Source organism: Drosophila grimshawi, unplaced genomic scaffold (genome assembly GCF_018153295.1).
Source record: "Drosophila grimshawi isolate 15287-2541.00 unplaced genomic scaffold, ASM1815329v1 contig_1367, whole genome shotgun sequence".
Taxonomy (NCBI): domain Eukaryota; kingdom Metazoa; phylum Arthropoda; class Insecta; order Diptera; family Drosophilidae; genus Drosophila; species Drosophila grimshawi.
Genome location: NW_025062889.1, coordinates 2,748,937 through 2,764,318, shown reverse-complemented (window position 1 = coordinate 2,764,318; position 15,382 = coordinate 2,748,937). Strand labels below are relative to the sequence as shown.

Genomic DNA, 15,382 nt, shown 5'->3' with positions numbered 1-15,382 from the left:
AAAGAAATGCGCCACTTGCAATCAGCAATCAGCCAAGCGAATAAAATGCACATGAAACAGCGCGAAAATCGACAACAAGAAAAACACTTGAGTGGCGTGGAAAGGGGCACAAGTAAGGACTTAAGCGGCAGCTATGAGACTCCTTTAGGTCTCCTTTGGGCCACCTGGCCCATTTGACCGTTGTTCACCCATCGGTCGCCGCATTTATTGAGAAATGGGCCCCGAGGAGCATCCAAGTTGTAGTTTCCCTTTTTTTCTTTCTTTCTTTTCTTTTTTTGCCCGCCTGGACATTAGTTTTATGTGTTGCTCAAGGACCAAGTGGCGAAAACCCCCCCTCCTCCACCACCCCCCCTACGAATGAAACCCAAGCTGCGAATGAAGCAGACTTCCCCACACCCCCACTAGCAACTGAGCACCAATTTAAGAGAGAGCTTGCGAGCTTTTCCTCGCTCTTCGTTTGTGCAAAGTTTCTCTTCCATTTCTATTGGAAAGCGCGCACAGTGGTGAATGGGCTGAGATTCATGCTGGTACATCTGGTACAAATGTACCAAAGGTTGGTACAATCTTAAATTAATGGTACGCTTTATATCCATACTATCTGTAAGTTTGAAGAAAGTAAATGAGAAAATGAAATGAATGAAATGAGAAAATGAGAAAGAAACTGATTTTTAAATAATATATACAAATTAAAATAATTTAAATTAACTATTGCTAGAAACTTGCAGTAAATCAATAAGTTTAAGTAATAAGTAAAAATTAAATCATTGCAAAGTATTGTAAAATACTACTTATCATATTAATAATAGACAAATAAAGATAATTGAATATGAAATGTAAATAAAACAAAAAAATTTATTAGGAATTTTAGTAAATTAAATGCATATTAGTTCAACTTATTAATCAAAATGAATTGTAAGTCTAAGTTGTAGCTTAAATTTCAGTGTAGGTACTTAAATTAGAAGCATAAAGTAAAATGAAAACTAAATAATTAGTTGACTTTTTAATAACGTTATTCACAATATGTAAAATGGTACTTTTGGTACATTATTATTAGGACTAATTAGGTTTTGGTACAAGCGGAATTTTGTGGTGGTTGCTACCCCTAAGCGACGTCACTTTCAAAACAGGGTCAAACATTCTGTGGGCAACCATGGCAACCATGGGGCCAGGACACGAACGCCCAGCTTGAGTTTTGTTTACACCCAAAAAAAAAAACAAAATCACCCAAAACAAGGCAAAAGCTGTCAATTGAAACGGTCTGAAACTGAAGCGATGAGCACTCTACCAGGAACAGGAGCAGCTGTAATGATCACAGACCTGGATCACAGCGAGCAGGAGCAGGTGAAGCAGCCGGATAAGCTGCCTCGCCCCTCCACGCAGCCGAAAAGGCAACGAAAGGTGCTGCAAACATTGACAGGCAACTTCAGTCGTAGGTCCAAAAGTGTGGAAGTGGAGCATCATCAGGACTTGAGTGGAGTTGGCAAAAAGAAGCAGGAGCGCACACTGAACGGATTGGTAAGCAAAGGGAAGTCAACTCCTCCACATATTTATGGTTCATTCGCCCAGTTACAGGCCAAGGAACAGCAGCTGGAGCAGCTGCTCCAAAGACTTGCCACGCTGCACAAATACAACGAGCAGTTTGCGAGTGAAAATGAGCAACTGCGTCTGCAGGCTGAGCAGCTGGAGCAGCGTCTAGGCAAGGCGGAGCAGCAGATTGTGAACTGCAGCCGTTGCCAGCAGCTGCAGCGACAACTGACGGGTTACCAGGAGCAGAACCAGGAACTGGCGAACGATGTGGATATGCTGAAAACGTTGGTTTTCCGTTTGAATGTGCAAATTGAATGCTATCAGGATCAGCGTAGAAATGGCGCCGAGGATGCACCCGCTCCCACTCCCACTCCAACTGGCGCCTGCGCGCTGCCCGCTTGGACAGCAGGATTACCAACGCACACGTTGACACCGCTGCTGCAGGCTTACGATGAATCGCTGCGGGACAAGGATGCACTGCTTCAGCAGTATGCCAGCGAATTCGAGATCTTTGCCAATGAGCTGAAACGTTGCCTGGAGGAGAATACGCGTCTGTTGCAGTCGCAGGAGCAACTGCGCCGCGACGTGGGCGGCTGGCAGGAGGAGCGTGTGCGCCTCCAGGCCCAGTTGGGCGTCTGTCGCACCAGGGCCGAGACGCAGACGCGGAAAACAGATCTGGTCAAGGAGAAACTGGTGGAAGTGATGCACTTCTATGAGCAACGCAATCAGACGCTGCTGCTGGACATGAATCATCTTCAAGATGCATTCGCACGCTGCAAAGCGGAACTGGTCACACTGAGGACCAGCACCAAGCCGGAGGTGGCAATTGTACCTCCGGAGAACACTCCCAGTGCCAGCGAAGCGGATGCAGTGCAGCAGTGTAAAACGCTGCTCGAGCAACTCAAACAGGAGCATGCTCGGGAGCGTGGCGCACTTGAGGAACAGCTCCTGGCGAGCAACAATCGGGCGGCGTCGCTCCTGCGCAGCTCAGAGAAGGCGAAACATGCCAAGGATCGACTCAAGGCACGCCTTCGCATGACCCTGCAGTGGGCCCAAAAGCTGGAAGCGGGTCAGGTGGAGATGCGGGAAACGTACGACGCAGTGCAGCAGCTGTCCACGCTGCTCAAGCACAAGGAGTCGCAGCTGCGCGGATTGCATCTGCGCAACAACGAGGAACTGGACAAGTTGCGACACAAACTGCAGCAGAAGGAGGAGACCATCAGGAATTTGCTGCGCAGCAAAATGGAACGCAGACCAGCTGTCGACTAGCTGCCAACTCCAATTAGTATTTCATAAGAATTATGTACTAAATAGGTTTGTAGCAATAAAATTAACTAAACTTAACAAACGAACTTATTATTTGAATTTATGCAAATTGAGCTAGTTCGTTTGAATTTCGATTTCAGTTCATTCGATTCCCTTGAGTCCGATTGACGTTCATTGCGCGCGCCTGAATTCGATTAATTGTGCGCTTATCGATTATCGTTTTGCTTTGCATTTTGGCGGTTGTTTTGAAAAGTTCGATTAATTGCTCGCCAGAGTGCGATTATCGATTTTAAATGAATATCGTTTAGCTTTTCACTTTGGCGGTAGTTTTAAAAATGCCAAGTCTAGTTGAACATATGCAATTTGTAAATGGAAGCGCTTGGAAAATATAGAAAATGTGTTTATTGCAGAGCACATTAAAGTTGGAGTTCTGACAACAGGTGCAAGCCTGTTTATTAACGGATTAAGTCGATTTACACAATTAAAAAATCAAAACCCCGACTGAAAACCAGGTTATGGATTAATGATGCGCACACAGCTTGCGGCGGAGATGCACACGTTTTTCATCAGATTCATTTAACAATTAAAAATATATAATTTCAATACAAAATACATTAATAACTTAGACGGTAGAAAGCTTTTGAAGCACAGCAATTAACGACGCCCCAGCACTGGTCGGGCGTGTGAATCCCCCCTCTTTGCAATCCTTGCTAATCCCTAGTCGATTGCTGTCTGATTGCTGGTCTGATCTAACGCCAACTGCTGCTGCTGCTGTTGCTGATCATTGTCATCACTGCCGCCGGCGCAAACGACGCAGGCCTTGGGCACCGTCTGCTCAATGTACATGTTGATCTTCTCGATGACCTCCGGGCAAACGGAGCGCATCAGTTGCTCGTAGCGTGCGGGGCCGAGTTGTGTTTGCAGATGCTGCAGCTGCCATTTGAGGTATTCGGTTAGGGGGATTTTATAGACGGGATCCTTGAGCACCAGCTGACGATGCCTGTCGTCATGATAGGTCTTCGAGTGATAGTCATCGTATAGCTGCGGCTGGAACTCCTCCAGCTCGTGCTCGTCATGTATGACTAGCGAGTCATAGTATCTCGGTGTCGTCTTGTCCGCACTCTCATCACTAGCCGCATACTGTTTGTCCATCACCTCGCCGAGGGTCTCCTCCACAAGCTGCAAGATGTGCGGCATGCGGGCGAGCAGCAACTCATTGCTACCAAAGATCGAGGCAAAGGCGAGACAGAATAGTTTGCGTTTCTCGGCATGCGTGTCCGCAACGAGCGGAAACATATCAATCCAAACGTCGAGAATGCGTGCCAGTGCATCCGTTTGTGGCAACTCTTGCACCACAGACATAAAGACCGTTTGATCGATGAGCAGGGTGCGTGCCAGCAGCGTCAGATACCAGCTCATCGTCATGGGATATTCCTGTTTGAGACACACCTGCTGGAAGACAAAGGGCAGAGCGGGTCGCACCAGGCGCAAACCCATCGTGGCGTCCGTCTTGAGGCACGTCTCAAAGATGCGCAGCATGGCAATGATGCCCTCGGTGCGTATATCCTCAAAGGAGCGCACACAATACGCCACAAAGCCTTCGCCATAGCGACTGAGATAGGCCTGAATCAGAAGAGAATACATCAGTTATATCGAACATATAAAAACTGGATTTTAAATTATGATTTTTACATGCGCATCGAGCAGAATATAGGCGTGAATCAATTGCAGCACTGTGCGCAGATTCTCCGACGACATCTCAATGATGGGCAAAAGATGATCGCACAGCTGCAGCAGCTCCGGTGTCAGAGCCGTCGAGTTGCCAATGACAGCCAGCCAGAGCATGATGCCATCCTCTATCAGGTAAACATGAGAGCGTTGCTGGCAGAAGGATGAGAGAGAGGCAACGATTATTAATCAGTACATGTTCCTAGTTAGTACAAATATAAAGTGAGAAATACTCCGATACCAAGAAGTAATGCCAGCCGATAACAGCTGAAGAAATGTGTTTTGTTTGTAAACTTCTCAATTGGTTGATCAACGATTCCAGTTTAAAAGTTAATTCTGAATTTAAGATTATTAACATTATCTATTTCCTAGCTTCTAAGTGGACTTAGTTTCAAGGCTGATCAAGGTTATAGCTTCAAGGATGTCGAATATAGTTGTATTCAGATGTCAGTGTCAGAGTCAGATGCGGTTTACAGTTTAAAGTCAGTTGCCATTTAAATTTGTGGAGCGGTGCTCGACTTACCTGCAGATCTGTGCTCAGCTCGATGACGCTGTAGAGGAAAGGCTTCATGCTCTCCGGCACATCCCGGATGGTGCGCACCAGTTGCTCCAGGGTGCCAATGATGGCACAACGCAACATGTTGTATTCATGCTCCTCGCTCTCGCGCCACAACAGCGGCAAATAGCCGATGAACTGCAAGGCCTGCGGTTCAATAAATTCGCTCATCTTTTCGACGAGCAGCGTCATGGTGCCGAGGACAACGATTTTGGTGTCGCAGGCGCACGCCTCGCGCAACAGCAGAAACAGTGCCTCGAAGAGTGCGGCGAAATAGGGATGAAATGCCTCCGGCATAAATTCAAAGTCATCAATGAGCGAATTGAGAGTGCGAGCAGCGGCCAATCTGATGGGCATATCCTCCTCGCGTCGCAGCAGATGCAGACACGCCTCGTAGGCGAGCGGACGCAACTCGCGCGGCAGCTGTACGCCCACCCAATTGCCGACCAGCCAAATGATGCGACGACGCAGGATGCGAAAATTGGGCGCCTCAATGCGCAGTTCGGCGAGCAGCTGCGATGTCAGCCACGTGCCAAAGTCCAGTTTATTGAAGAAATGAAACGAAGCCTGGCCCACAGCATTGTAAATGGCATCCTTGAGCAGAATGGCGTTCAGCTCGGACTCGGCGCACAGCTGTAGCTGCTGGGCGCGACGCACAAATTTCAGCACCTCTGTGATCATCACCTGGAAGAGTAAAAGATTAGAATTCATTAAGTTCAGATGAGGATGCTCCCCCACCGTCGAGTGCTGTGTGAAGCACGTAAAATAGAGCGTCTCCACGCACGGACGTAGCTCATATTTCCAGGCATCGCCGCCGCCATCGTCCTGGCCATAACCCTCCGGATCCTGTTGCCATTCGGCCAACTCCTCCGCACTCAGCAGAAAATAATGTGTGACAATTTTCTCACACAAATACGTTACACGCTCCACGCTGAAAAATTTCGATTGGGTTTGCGAGGATAACGCCAATAGTTCCTCCTCCATGCTGCCCACAGCATCTGGTGCAATATTATGATTGCCACTCATCATGATGTACTTTAGCATGTTGATGGCTTGGATGACAAAATTGCTGAAATTGATGCGATCGCCGCTGTCAAAGATCAGAGCGGTGCCCTCATGGAATACATAATGGAAACTGAACTCCAATGCCATCGAAACGAAGCGTGAAAAGGACAACGCATGTCGTTCCATAAACTCATTCAGGCACTTCATCATCTTCAGTATGAAACGCTCCAGATCCGCCAGCAGCTGGGTGGGCTGTGCTGCTACTGCTGCTGCTGCTGCTCCTGCTGCTGTTGCCGCACGCAGACGCAGCTGATAGCGCAGCTCAAGGCACTGACGCAGTCGCTCGAAGAGCTTCTCAATGAAATTCATGTGATCGCTGGACTTGTACGGTTTACTTCCGCAGCCGTAGACGAGCAGCTTGCGCAGCGTACGCAACGAGATGTAAGCACGCTGTAGGCAACTGTGCGCCAGCTGCTGCTCCTCCTCCTGCAACTGCTGCTGCTGCTGCTCAGTCTTGATCAGTTGTAGAAAACGTTCGGTGAGCGTTGCCCAAATATCCCAAGCCATATAGCTAAAGATTTGTCCAGCCAGCTCCTCGAACGCCCGCTTCTCAGGCATCAGGCGACGCGATGCGAGCGCCTTGATGACGTAGTGCAGCATGAGAAGTGTGCGCTGCTGTTGCAGTACCGCCTGCGCATCGCAGCCCTGCAACTGTGTCATCAGTGTCGGCATCAACTCCGGCCAGGAATCGATGCGTGCAATTTTACTGAGCAGCACAGCTACTTGCAGCGCCACCTGTGGCACATCCTCGGCACTATAGTGCTGGAGAAGTATGTCACGGATTTGCTGCTTCTGCTCCGGCGACAGTTCGAAACGGGAATTGTGACGCCAATAGCGTTCAATGCCATTCTTCAAGTAGACGGCGGCCATCCAACGTGTTTTGACCGCATCGGTTAAGGTTGCAGCAGTTGCGCCGGCAACATCATTCACCTCACCGGGCAGCTTCATGCTGAGCTTGGCGAGGATGGGAAAAAAGCCGGGCAACTGTTCCCATTCGCTCAATTGGGCTTCGGCTTTTTGCACAATTTCATGATTCGGATTTGCGGCGCCCTTCAAAGCGGCTGCAACGAGTTGCTCAGCAGATTCCATCACTCACAGCACACACAGCGCGCACACACACACACACAGACCGTCACACAGTTGCTGCTGACCGTTGGACAGACAGTCAGTTGTTTGGCTGCTTAGCACTGTCTGTTTGCGGTTTCGTTGCTGAACTTTGTGAAAATTATTGACGAAAATTACATCGCCATTCTGGCTGCGGCGCTATTGAATTAGTGATGTCAGCCACGTATATCGATATACAAATATCGAAATATTGTTTGATTTGCTGCTAGTGCTGGGACGTTATTGAGTGCGTGATGTCAGCCACGTATATCGATATATACATATCGAATTATTGTTTGCGGCGAAATATAAAATAATATAAGCTAATGAAGAATTTATATTTATTTATTATAAACAATTTTATTACAAGATTTGATTTTTTTCTCCAGTGCTGCTTACTATTTTTGCAGCTGCTTACTGCATAGCCCGCAACTTATCGATATATTAACAGCATGGAATGCAACTATCGCACACACACTCCCGAACAGTTGGCAACGCGCGTGTGCAACAGCTGACTATGGCTATGACTATTGGCAACGCGATAACCGATATTTATTGCTGGCAACGTAAACACAAATGATATCAGCTTAATTGAATAGATAACAAATACCCAGCGTAAGCAGAAGGAAAAAAAGTTTAGTCATAAGAGCTGCACACGTACAACAACAATAGCACACAACTGTCCAACCTTAAACCATGTTGAAGGCGGTCATCCTAATTGGCGGTCCCCAAAAGGGCACACGATTCCGCCCCCTCTCCCTGGATACGCCCAAGCCGCTGTTTCCCGTTGCCGGTCGCCCCTTGATTGCCCATCACATCGAGGCCTGCGTCCAGGTGAAGGAGCTGCGCGAGATTCTCATCATCGGCTTCTATCCGCAGCAGCAAATGGAAGGATTCGTCGGCGATATGCAGGCGCTCTACAGCAGCAGCAATATTAATATTAGGTTAGTGTGGAAGAGGGAAGGAATGGGAGGGAGAGAGAGAGCTGACGTGTGCTGTGGAAATATACCCTGTGATTGTCGAAATGTATAATTAATCAACTTATGGTTCAAATATAGTTCAGATAATTGTGAAAAGTTTATTTGAACACAAGTCATTAATGCTGTCTATCAAATCCATGCGATTCCAGAGAGTACAAACATTAACCACAAGCAGATATAGTTCTAGATCATGCACAGGGCAACTGCTACTCGCTTGAGATGCTCGACTTACTTTTCTAACACAGATTTCTTCTCTCAATCTCGCCAGATATCTGCAGGAGTTCACATCGCTGGGCACCGCTGGTGGGATGTATCACTTTCGCGATCAGATACGGGCCGGCAATCCACGCGCCTTCTTTGTGCTCAACGGCGATGTTTGCGCCGATTTTCCGCTGCAGGAGCTCTATGGCTTCCACATAGGGCGTCCTGCCAGTGCCCTGGTCACCATTATGAGCACGGAGGCGACTCGCCAGCAATCGCTGCACTATGGCTGTCTTGTATTCGATCGGGAAAGTGGTGCCGTCTCCCATTATGTGGAGAAGCCCAGTTCCTATGTCTCAACCTACATCAATTGTGGTGTTTACGTCTGCTCCATGGATATATTCACGAAACTCGCTCAGATCTTTCACGCCAAATGCGAGGAATACAATTGCATTAGCTATTGTGGCAATGGTGGCAATGGCAATGGCAAGGATCAGGGTCACATCAAGTGGGAACAGGAGGTGCTCACCCCGCTGGCGGGCACAGATAAACTCTATGCGATGCCGGTGCCCAATTGGTGGTCACAGATGAAGACAGCCGGCTCGGCCATCTATGCCAATCGTCACTATCTCGATCTCTACAAGCGAACGCATCCCGAGCGGCTGGCCAACGTGGGCCAGAAACGTGGCGAGGGCGATGGCAATTTGATATGCACCGTGTTCCCCGATGTTTATGTCCATCCCAGTGCCACAGTGCATCATTCGGCGGTGGTGAGTAGACAGTAGACACTCGCAAATGTGGACTGTATGTGTGAAGAAGAATATATATTATATTATTATACATTGAACCCATTGAAAATGGGTAATTGTTTTGTAAAAATGTATGTAACAGGCAGAAAAAAGCAGCTCCAATCCTATCAAATATGTAGTATGGTAGTATATAATATATAATATAGCTGTAAAGTATTTGCATATATGAAGTATATATCCTTGATCAGCGACAACACTCGTGTCGACTCTGCCCGTTAGAGCTATGAGATTTAGTTTGGCATATGAGTTCTCGTATATTATATATATAAGTTAATACTTGTCTCTTTCCATCCTCAGCTCGGCCCCAATGTGGCCATTGGTCCTGGCGTCATCATAGGTCCTGGCGTGCGAATACGCGAATCGATTGTGCTGGAGCAGGCACAGATCAAGGATCACACGCTCATCCTGCACTCGATTGTGGGGCGGGGCTGCAGCATTGGCGCCTGGACACGCGTCGAGGGCACGCCTAGCGATCCGGATCCGAATAAACCGTTTGCCAAAATGGAGAATCCGCCGTTGTTCAACAATGAAGGCAAACTGAATCCTTCGATAACCATTTTAGGTATATATATTGATCTGTATATATTCATAATCTTAATTTTTTGAAATTCGTTTTTAGGCTGCTTTGTGCAAATTCCCGCCGAGAAGATCCTGCTCAATAGCATTGTCCTGCCGCACAAGGAGCTCAGTCGTAGTTTCAAGAACGAAATTATTTTGTGAAAACTCGTGCAATTCTTTATTTATATATATATATATATATATATGTCTATTTTTCAGGATGTTAAATTTTATATTGTGCAATAATCCTTAAAACCATTTTATATTGTGCAATAATACTTAAATGCCATTTAAATAATAATTTGTAAGCGTTTTACTACACTTGCGCACCTATTTGTATGACATACATAAAGTTATTTATTAGCAGCATTCCAATATATTTGCCACCACTGTAATTACACTCATTCCTTTAACGATATTCACGCTGCATGACTGACTGTCATACACTCGCGCTCAGGTAGGCAGCCCACACTTGTACACACAAACACAGAGACATTCTTCGCTCTCTCTTGCGCTCTCTCTTTGCCTACGCTCCCAGATTCGCCTTTCGACCAAAACGCGCTTATTTTCCGCTGTTTGTCAGTCAGGTTCCGTCGCTCGCTGCTGTTAGAGTGAGTAAGTGAGAGAGAGAATGAGTGAGAGTATCTTCAGCTGCATAAACGTTAAATAAATTTCGATAAGTAAAAATACATGCGATATTTTGTATTCACTTGTAAAATTATCAAATGTTAAATTGTGCGGTGCAAATGCAAATATTAACAAAATGTCTCAACTGGTATTGGAATTTTACCGCTTGCAATATATAAACAGGTACGTAGGCAGTTCTGTTGGTAATTGAGTAAGAAGAAGAAGAAGCAGCAGCAACAGCAACAGCATTGTTAGCAACACACACACACATACACATACTCACTCACGCATTACTGCTGTACAGGTGTGAGCGATGGCGCGGGGGCTGCGTGAGCGGCTTGCGCAGGTAGAGAGAGAGCGAGAGTGAGAGCAGTTCCTGAGAGTAGTTACGAGAGAGCAAACGTTAAGGAGAGCGAGTCATGGCTGAGCGAGCGTAATTGTCTTCTTCTGCTGTTGTTGTTGTCGTAGTGTGCGGCAGCGTGGGAACATTGCAATAAAGCTAGAGGGCGCCCCCTTTGCAAGTTTGCTTTGACTACAACACTGATTGTTGACCGTATGTATGTGTATGTGTGTGCGTGTGTGTGTGTGCCGTTTAACTGTTGTTGCTTAAGATTTTGATTTTAATACAGTGAACGCCCGCAAAGTGGCATCGCAGGTGATTTTGAAGTCAAGTCAATATTTTTTAGGTATACAAATATAAATTATATATAAAAAGATATAAAATTGCTTAGTTATATAAAGCTTAATTTCAGTATTATTATTATTTTTTTGAACAGTTTTGTTTTACGAGTCTTAACTGTACTTTCATTCATTGCTAAACGAAGTTTTGTTTATAGTTTTATATAAGTTTATTTTGGGTCCATGCTGCATACACAAAGGCGCAGCCGAGTTGCCAACCAACTGTGCGACAGACCAGCCTATTGGCAAACATACAAAACAAAACTAGCTTAAGCTTTATACACATATACGTCTATATATATATATATATATATATATACGTATATACATATATATATATATATATATATATATATATATAGATATGTGTGTATGTCCGTGTGTGTATATTTATATATAGCGGCTATTAAGTCTCATTGTTGTTGTGCGTTTGCGTGCTGGAATCTTGTTTGGCATAGGCATTCAGCCAGCAGCAGTTAAGTGGCCCATACACCTGAGCTCTGCCAACGAATACGCGCTCTCTCTCTCTCTCGCAATCGCGCCACTCTTCCACACTCTCAGCAAAGGTTTACATACACACACACACATACATATTCACGTATGGTTACAAACACACACACACACCTGCAGGCAAGAGCAGCTCACTTACCTTCGTGGCTGGCTGTGGCCAACGACGTTGATCAGTTGCTGTTTTAACCTGGAGACAGACGCACGCGATTGTCGCTCGAGCAGCAAAAAACCAAAAAAAAAGACAACTTAATACACTAACACACACACATACGCACACACCTTTTAGTCCAAAACTAGAAAGAAAACAAAAACAACAGTTAAAAAAAAGACACAAGAAGAAGCAGCAGTCGCAGCAAAGAAAACGACAAGAAAAAAAAGTGACTTGTTTTTTGTTTGCATGTGTTGTATGCGTCGACGTTGACGCTGACGCTGACGTCGGCGTCGTTGCTGTCCGTTTACGTACGTGTTGGTATTAAGATCGCGGCGTCGTCGTCGTTGTCGTAGTGGTGTGTGCAAAGGCTCACACACACATTAGTTTAGTAGTCAGTGTGACTAGCAGAATATAACAAGCAGAAGAAGAAGAAGCTGAAGTACACAGAAGCTTTACAACAACAACAACATAAGCAAGTACGAAACTGCGCTTGTATGTGTATGTCTATGTGTGTGAAAAGAAAAGAAAGTGCAATAAAAAACTTGTGAAAATAAGCCAAAACAATAATAAGCAACAACAACAATAACAAATCAAGTGCAAAGTGTTAAGCTAAAAATACAAAAGCAAAAAAAGAAAAACAGTAAATGCTCAAAGGAAGGAGAAAAAAAGAGCAGGATCAAAAAAAACCTACATTAACCTGTTGCTAAAGAATAACTGTGTAAAAAGCTTTAAGCTGTAAGTTTTACTATTTGTCGAATGTGACACACAAGCAAGCGCACATAAATATATGTATTTATGCATGTGTGTGTGTGTGTGTGCTTGCAGTGTGAATGAACGAGTGAATGAACAACAACAAAAATAACAATAATAATAATAATAGTGAGTAGTCAGCAGGAGAGCCTGAAGACGGTACAAGCTAAAAAGCAGATGCGCAAACATTACAAAGTGAAAACATATTTACAGTTACACCAACAGCGCAGTAGCTGAAGCAGCAGCTTGACGACGTTGACTGCGCTGCCAAAACTACAAAGTTAACTGCTGCTGCGCTGTGAGTTGACTTGATTTCTTGCTGTTATTTGTGTTGTGTTTCTTGTGTGCTTTTAATGCTAACTTTTTTGACAGCGCGTTTGCAAGCAGAGAATCACAATAACAACAAAAACGACCAAAACAATTGCTGCTTGCACTTGTTGCTTGCGCAAGCGAGACAGAGAGAGAGAGAGAGAGTGAATGTGAGTGAGATAGAGCTAGAGAGAGAGAGAGAGAGAGAGAGAGAGAGAGGTAGATCAGCTGCATAACTTTGGCAATTGGCATTTCTCTCGCATGCAATCATAAGTTTCCTGTTGGCAAAACAACAACAACAGCAATAACGGCACACGCCAATTCCCATTTCAATTCCAATTTCGATTCCAATTCCAGCCACTTTTGGCTTGGAACACACTTCAATCCAAACGCATTGCGCAACGCATTTAATTAATAACAAAAATAGTAAAATACTGATGTTATTTACTGCTTGTTGAACATTGCATTTGCAGCGATATATTTAACAAATGTATAGTTGTAAAAAAATTATAATACAAAATAATGTTTTTATTACATTTGTAAGTTTAACGAACTAGAAGATCATAATACTATTCACCGTTTTCAACAAATTGAAAAAAATGGTTTGAAAAATAAGGAAAATGAACGAACAAAATAATAACACCACTTTTCAAATTATAGAAATTAGATGTGAATAAAATCTTTTTTTTATATATATAGTTGTTTGCTAAAGTCAAGGTTATTTTTATAAAGTTTGTATTTAGTTGCGTTATTTTTATTGACGAATTTGCATTGAATCAACCAAGTCCTGGCATAGTTTCAGAGAAACTTTGGCGAGCTTCCGTTGTTGATTGTCTTTCACCAAATACAGTTCAATTTTTGTTTTAATGAAGTTTTTTTTAATGTTGTTGCTACTATGGCTGGCTACTTTCTTCCCAGTTCTAATTAGCCTAAAAAAGAGGCCGCACTGATCCGTTATTCATTAATGAGCAAAGCAACATGGACTTCAAATAAGATTTATTATGTGTGTGTTGTTGTTGTTTGTCACGGCGTAATGCGTCGTCACCTTCAGCAAACGCTTTTCCATTCAGTGAAAACCACTTCATAACGCTCTTTTTACTGGACCTAGGCCTTCAGTGTCCGCTCGTCCGTCCGTCCGGTCAGGCCTCAGTGAGTTTTCAAGTGTGTGTGTAACGAAAGGGAAATTCATTTGGAGCAACAACTATAACAACAACAATTATGAATGTTACACAGCTAGCGGGTTATTTCATTTTTTTTTCAGATTTACTAAGCAAATTAACTTAACTTAATGCGCGCTATGATTGTTTTTAGTCGTTATGTATCATTATTTTTATATCAAAAACTAATTAAGTCATTAGCTCTTCTAAAAGCGCTCATAAATATTTACTCACGTTTCTCGAATAAGCCCACAATTTATGAGCCATAAATTTACAATCGTAACAATGGAGAGAAGCATAGTCTTTTGCAAATATTTCAAGTTTCCATAAATAAAAGTGTGCTTAAGGGCCTTTTTTAAATTGAATATTCAACTGATATCAATAACAAACAGCAAAGTGATACAAAAATGTTAACATTAAACACTTGAAACCTCTTCAAATTGTTTATCTATCAGCAAGCTAGAAAATCCTGTTCTATCTAAACCCATTAATATGGTTTACAATTATTTTCCAACGTCTACTCGGCATCATTACACATTTATTCACACAACGATTAGATAAAAATATAGTCTATTAAAAAAAACGACAACAACAACAGCAATTCTCAACACTTAACCTTTATCATTTCCTAGCATAAAGACAATATTATCATTAGCGCGCGTATATCTAATTTCCGTATGTCTAACCCCAAAGATCAAGAAGCAGATTTGCTCGGCACTGGAAAACCGTTTCGTGGAATTGAAGAATTGAACAAAGTTCTTTCAAGTTCTGCTGCTGGGAATATGCACATTTTCACACCATCGCCTAACGGCAACAGCTTAAGAGATAAAGATAGATAGTGAGAAAGAGAGAGCGAAAGTAGAAAAAAGGTATGCTCGCCATAAATTGCACAAGAGCAAACACACACAACACACATTAACATTACCACATGTTAAGTTGCTAAAAAAAGAAAAAAACAAAAAAAGAAACATTGACCATTTCCAGCGTATGCCAAGTGGAAACATGCGGCCAGAAGAAGAAGAGCTTCGGTTTTTTGTACATGAGTTATTAACTCAAAAGACGCATAAAACCAAGCAAAAAAAAAAAACTTGAAGAGTTGAGAAACTGTCGCAAAACTGTTTAAAAATCGCGTCTTAATTACAAAAGCGTTTTTTTGTTTTTGTCGTTTGTTTCTTTAATGCATTATTTTAAATTTTAATTACAACAAAACAAAAAATAAAATAAAAAATGGTATAATAAAGGCGAACACGAAAAATACGTGACTGCGATCTGTGCGCCTGTGCACCCCGATTAACCCATGCGCGCCGGCGACCTTTGCCACTTTGCAGTTGTACGTCATTCAGTTCGTCAGTTCGTCAGCCTGTCAGTCAGTCAGCCAGCCAGTCTGGTGCTGGCTTGCTTTTGCT

At 43.9% G+C, this 15,382-nt stretch overlaps 3 protein-coding genes across 4 annotated transcripts; 2 read left to right on the top strand and 1 right to left on the bottom strand.

The window, feature by feature from the left end:
- Positions 1-1,175: 1,175 nt before the first annotated feature.
- Positions 1,176-2,815, top strand: LOC6568837 (protein Cep89 homolog). Of its 2 annotated transcripts, none has more exons than XM_001995060.3 (2): positions 1,176-1,515; positions 1,567-2,815. In XM_001995060.3, exons 1-2 carry the CDS (start codon positions 1,273-1,275, stop codon positions 2,794-2,796), a joined length of 1,473 nt encoding a protein of 490 aa, XP_001995096.1. In that variant the 5' UTR covers positions 1,176-1,272; the 3' UTR covers positions 2,797-2,815. The 2 variants fall into 2 exon arrangements, with proteins under 2 accessions (XP_001995096.1, XP_032596940.1); XM_032741049.1 differs by having other exon boundaries at positions 1,177-1,515; positions 1,573-2,815.
- Positions 2,816-3,215: 400 nt separating this feature from the next.
- Positions 3,216-7,429, bottom strand: LOC6569157 (importin-11). Its single transcript, XM_001995061.3, has 4 exons — positions 5,816-7,429; positions 5,045-5,761; positions 4,486-4,674; positions 3,216-4,416 (listed from the first exon to the last, which is right to left on the bottom strand). Exons 1-4 carry the CDS (start codon positions 7,229-7,231, stop codon positions 3,511-3,513), a joined length of 3,228 nt encoding a protein of 1,075 aa, XP_001995097.1. The 5' UTR covers positions 7,232-7,429; the 3' UTR covers positions 3,216-3,510.
- Positions 7,430-7,816: 387 nt separating this feature from the next.
- Positions 7,817-10,095, top strand: LOC6569158 (mannose-1-phosphate guanyltransferase alpha). The gene is made up of 4 exons (XM_001995062.3): positions 7,817-8,190; positions 8,495-9,197; positions 9,534-9,798; positions 9,856-10,095. Exons 1-4 carry the CDS (start codon positions 7,943-7,945, stop codon positions 9,954-9,956), a joined length of 1,317 nt encoding a protein of 438 aa, XP_001995098.1. The 5' UTR covers positions 7,817-7,942; the 3' UTR covers positions 9,957-10,095.
- The last annotated feature ends 5,287 nt before the right edge of the window (positions 10,096-15,382 follow it).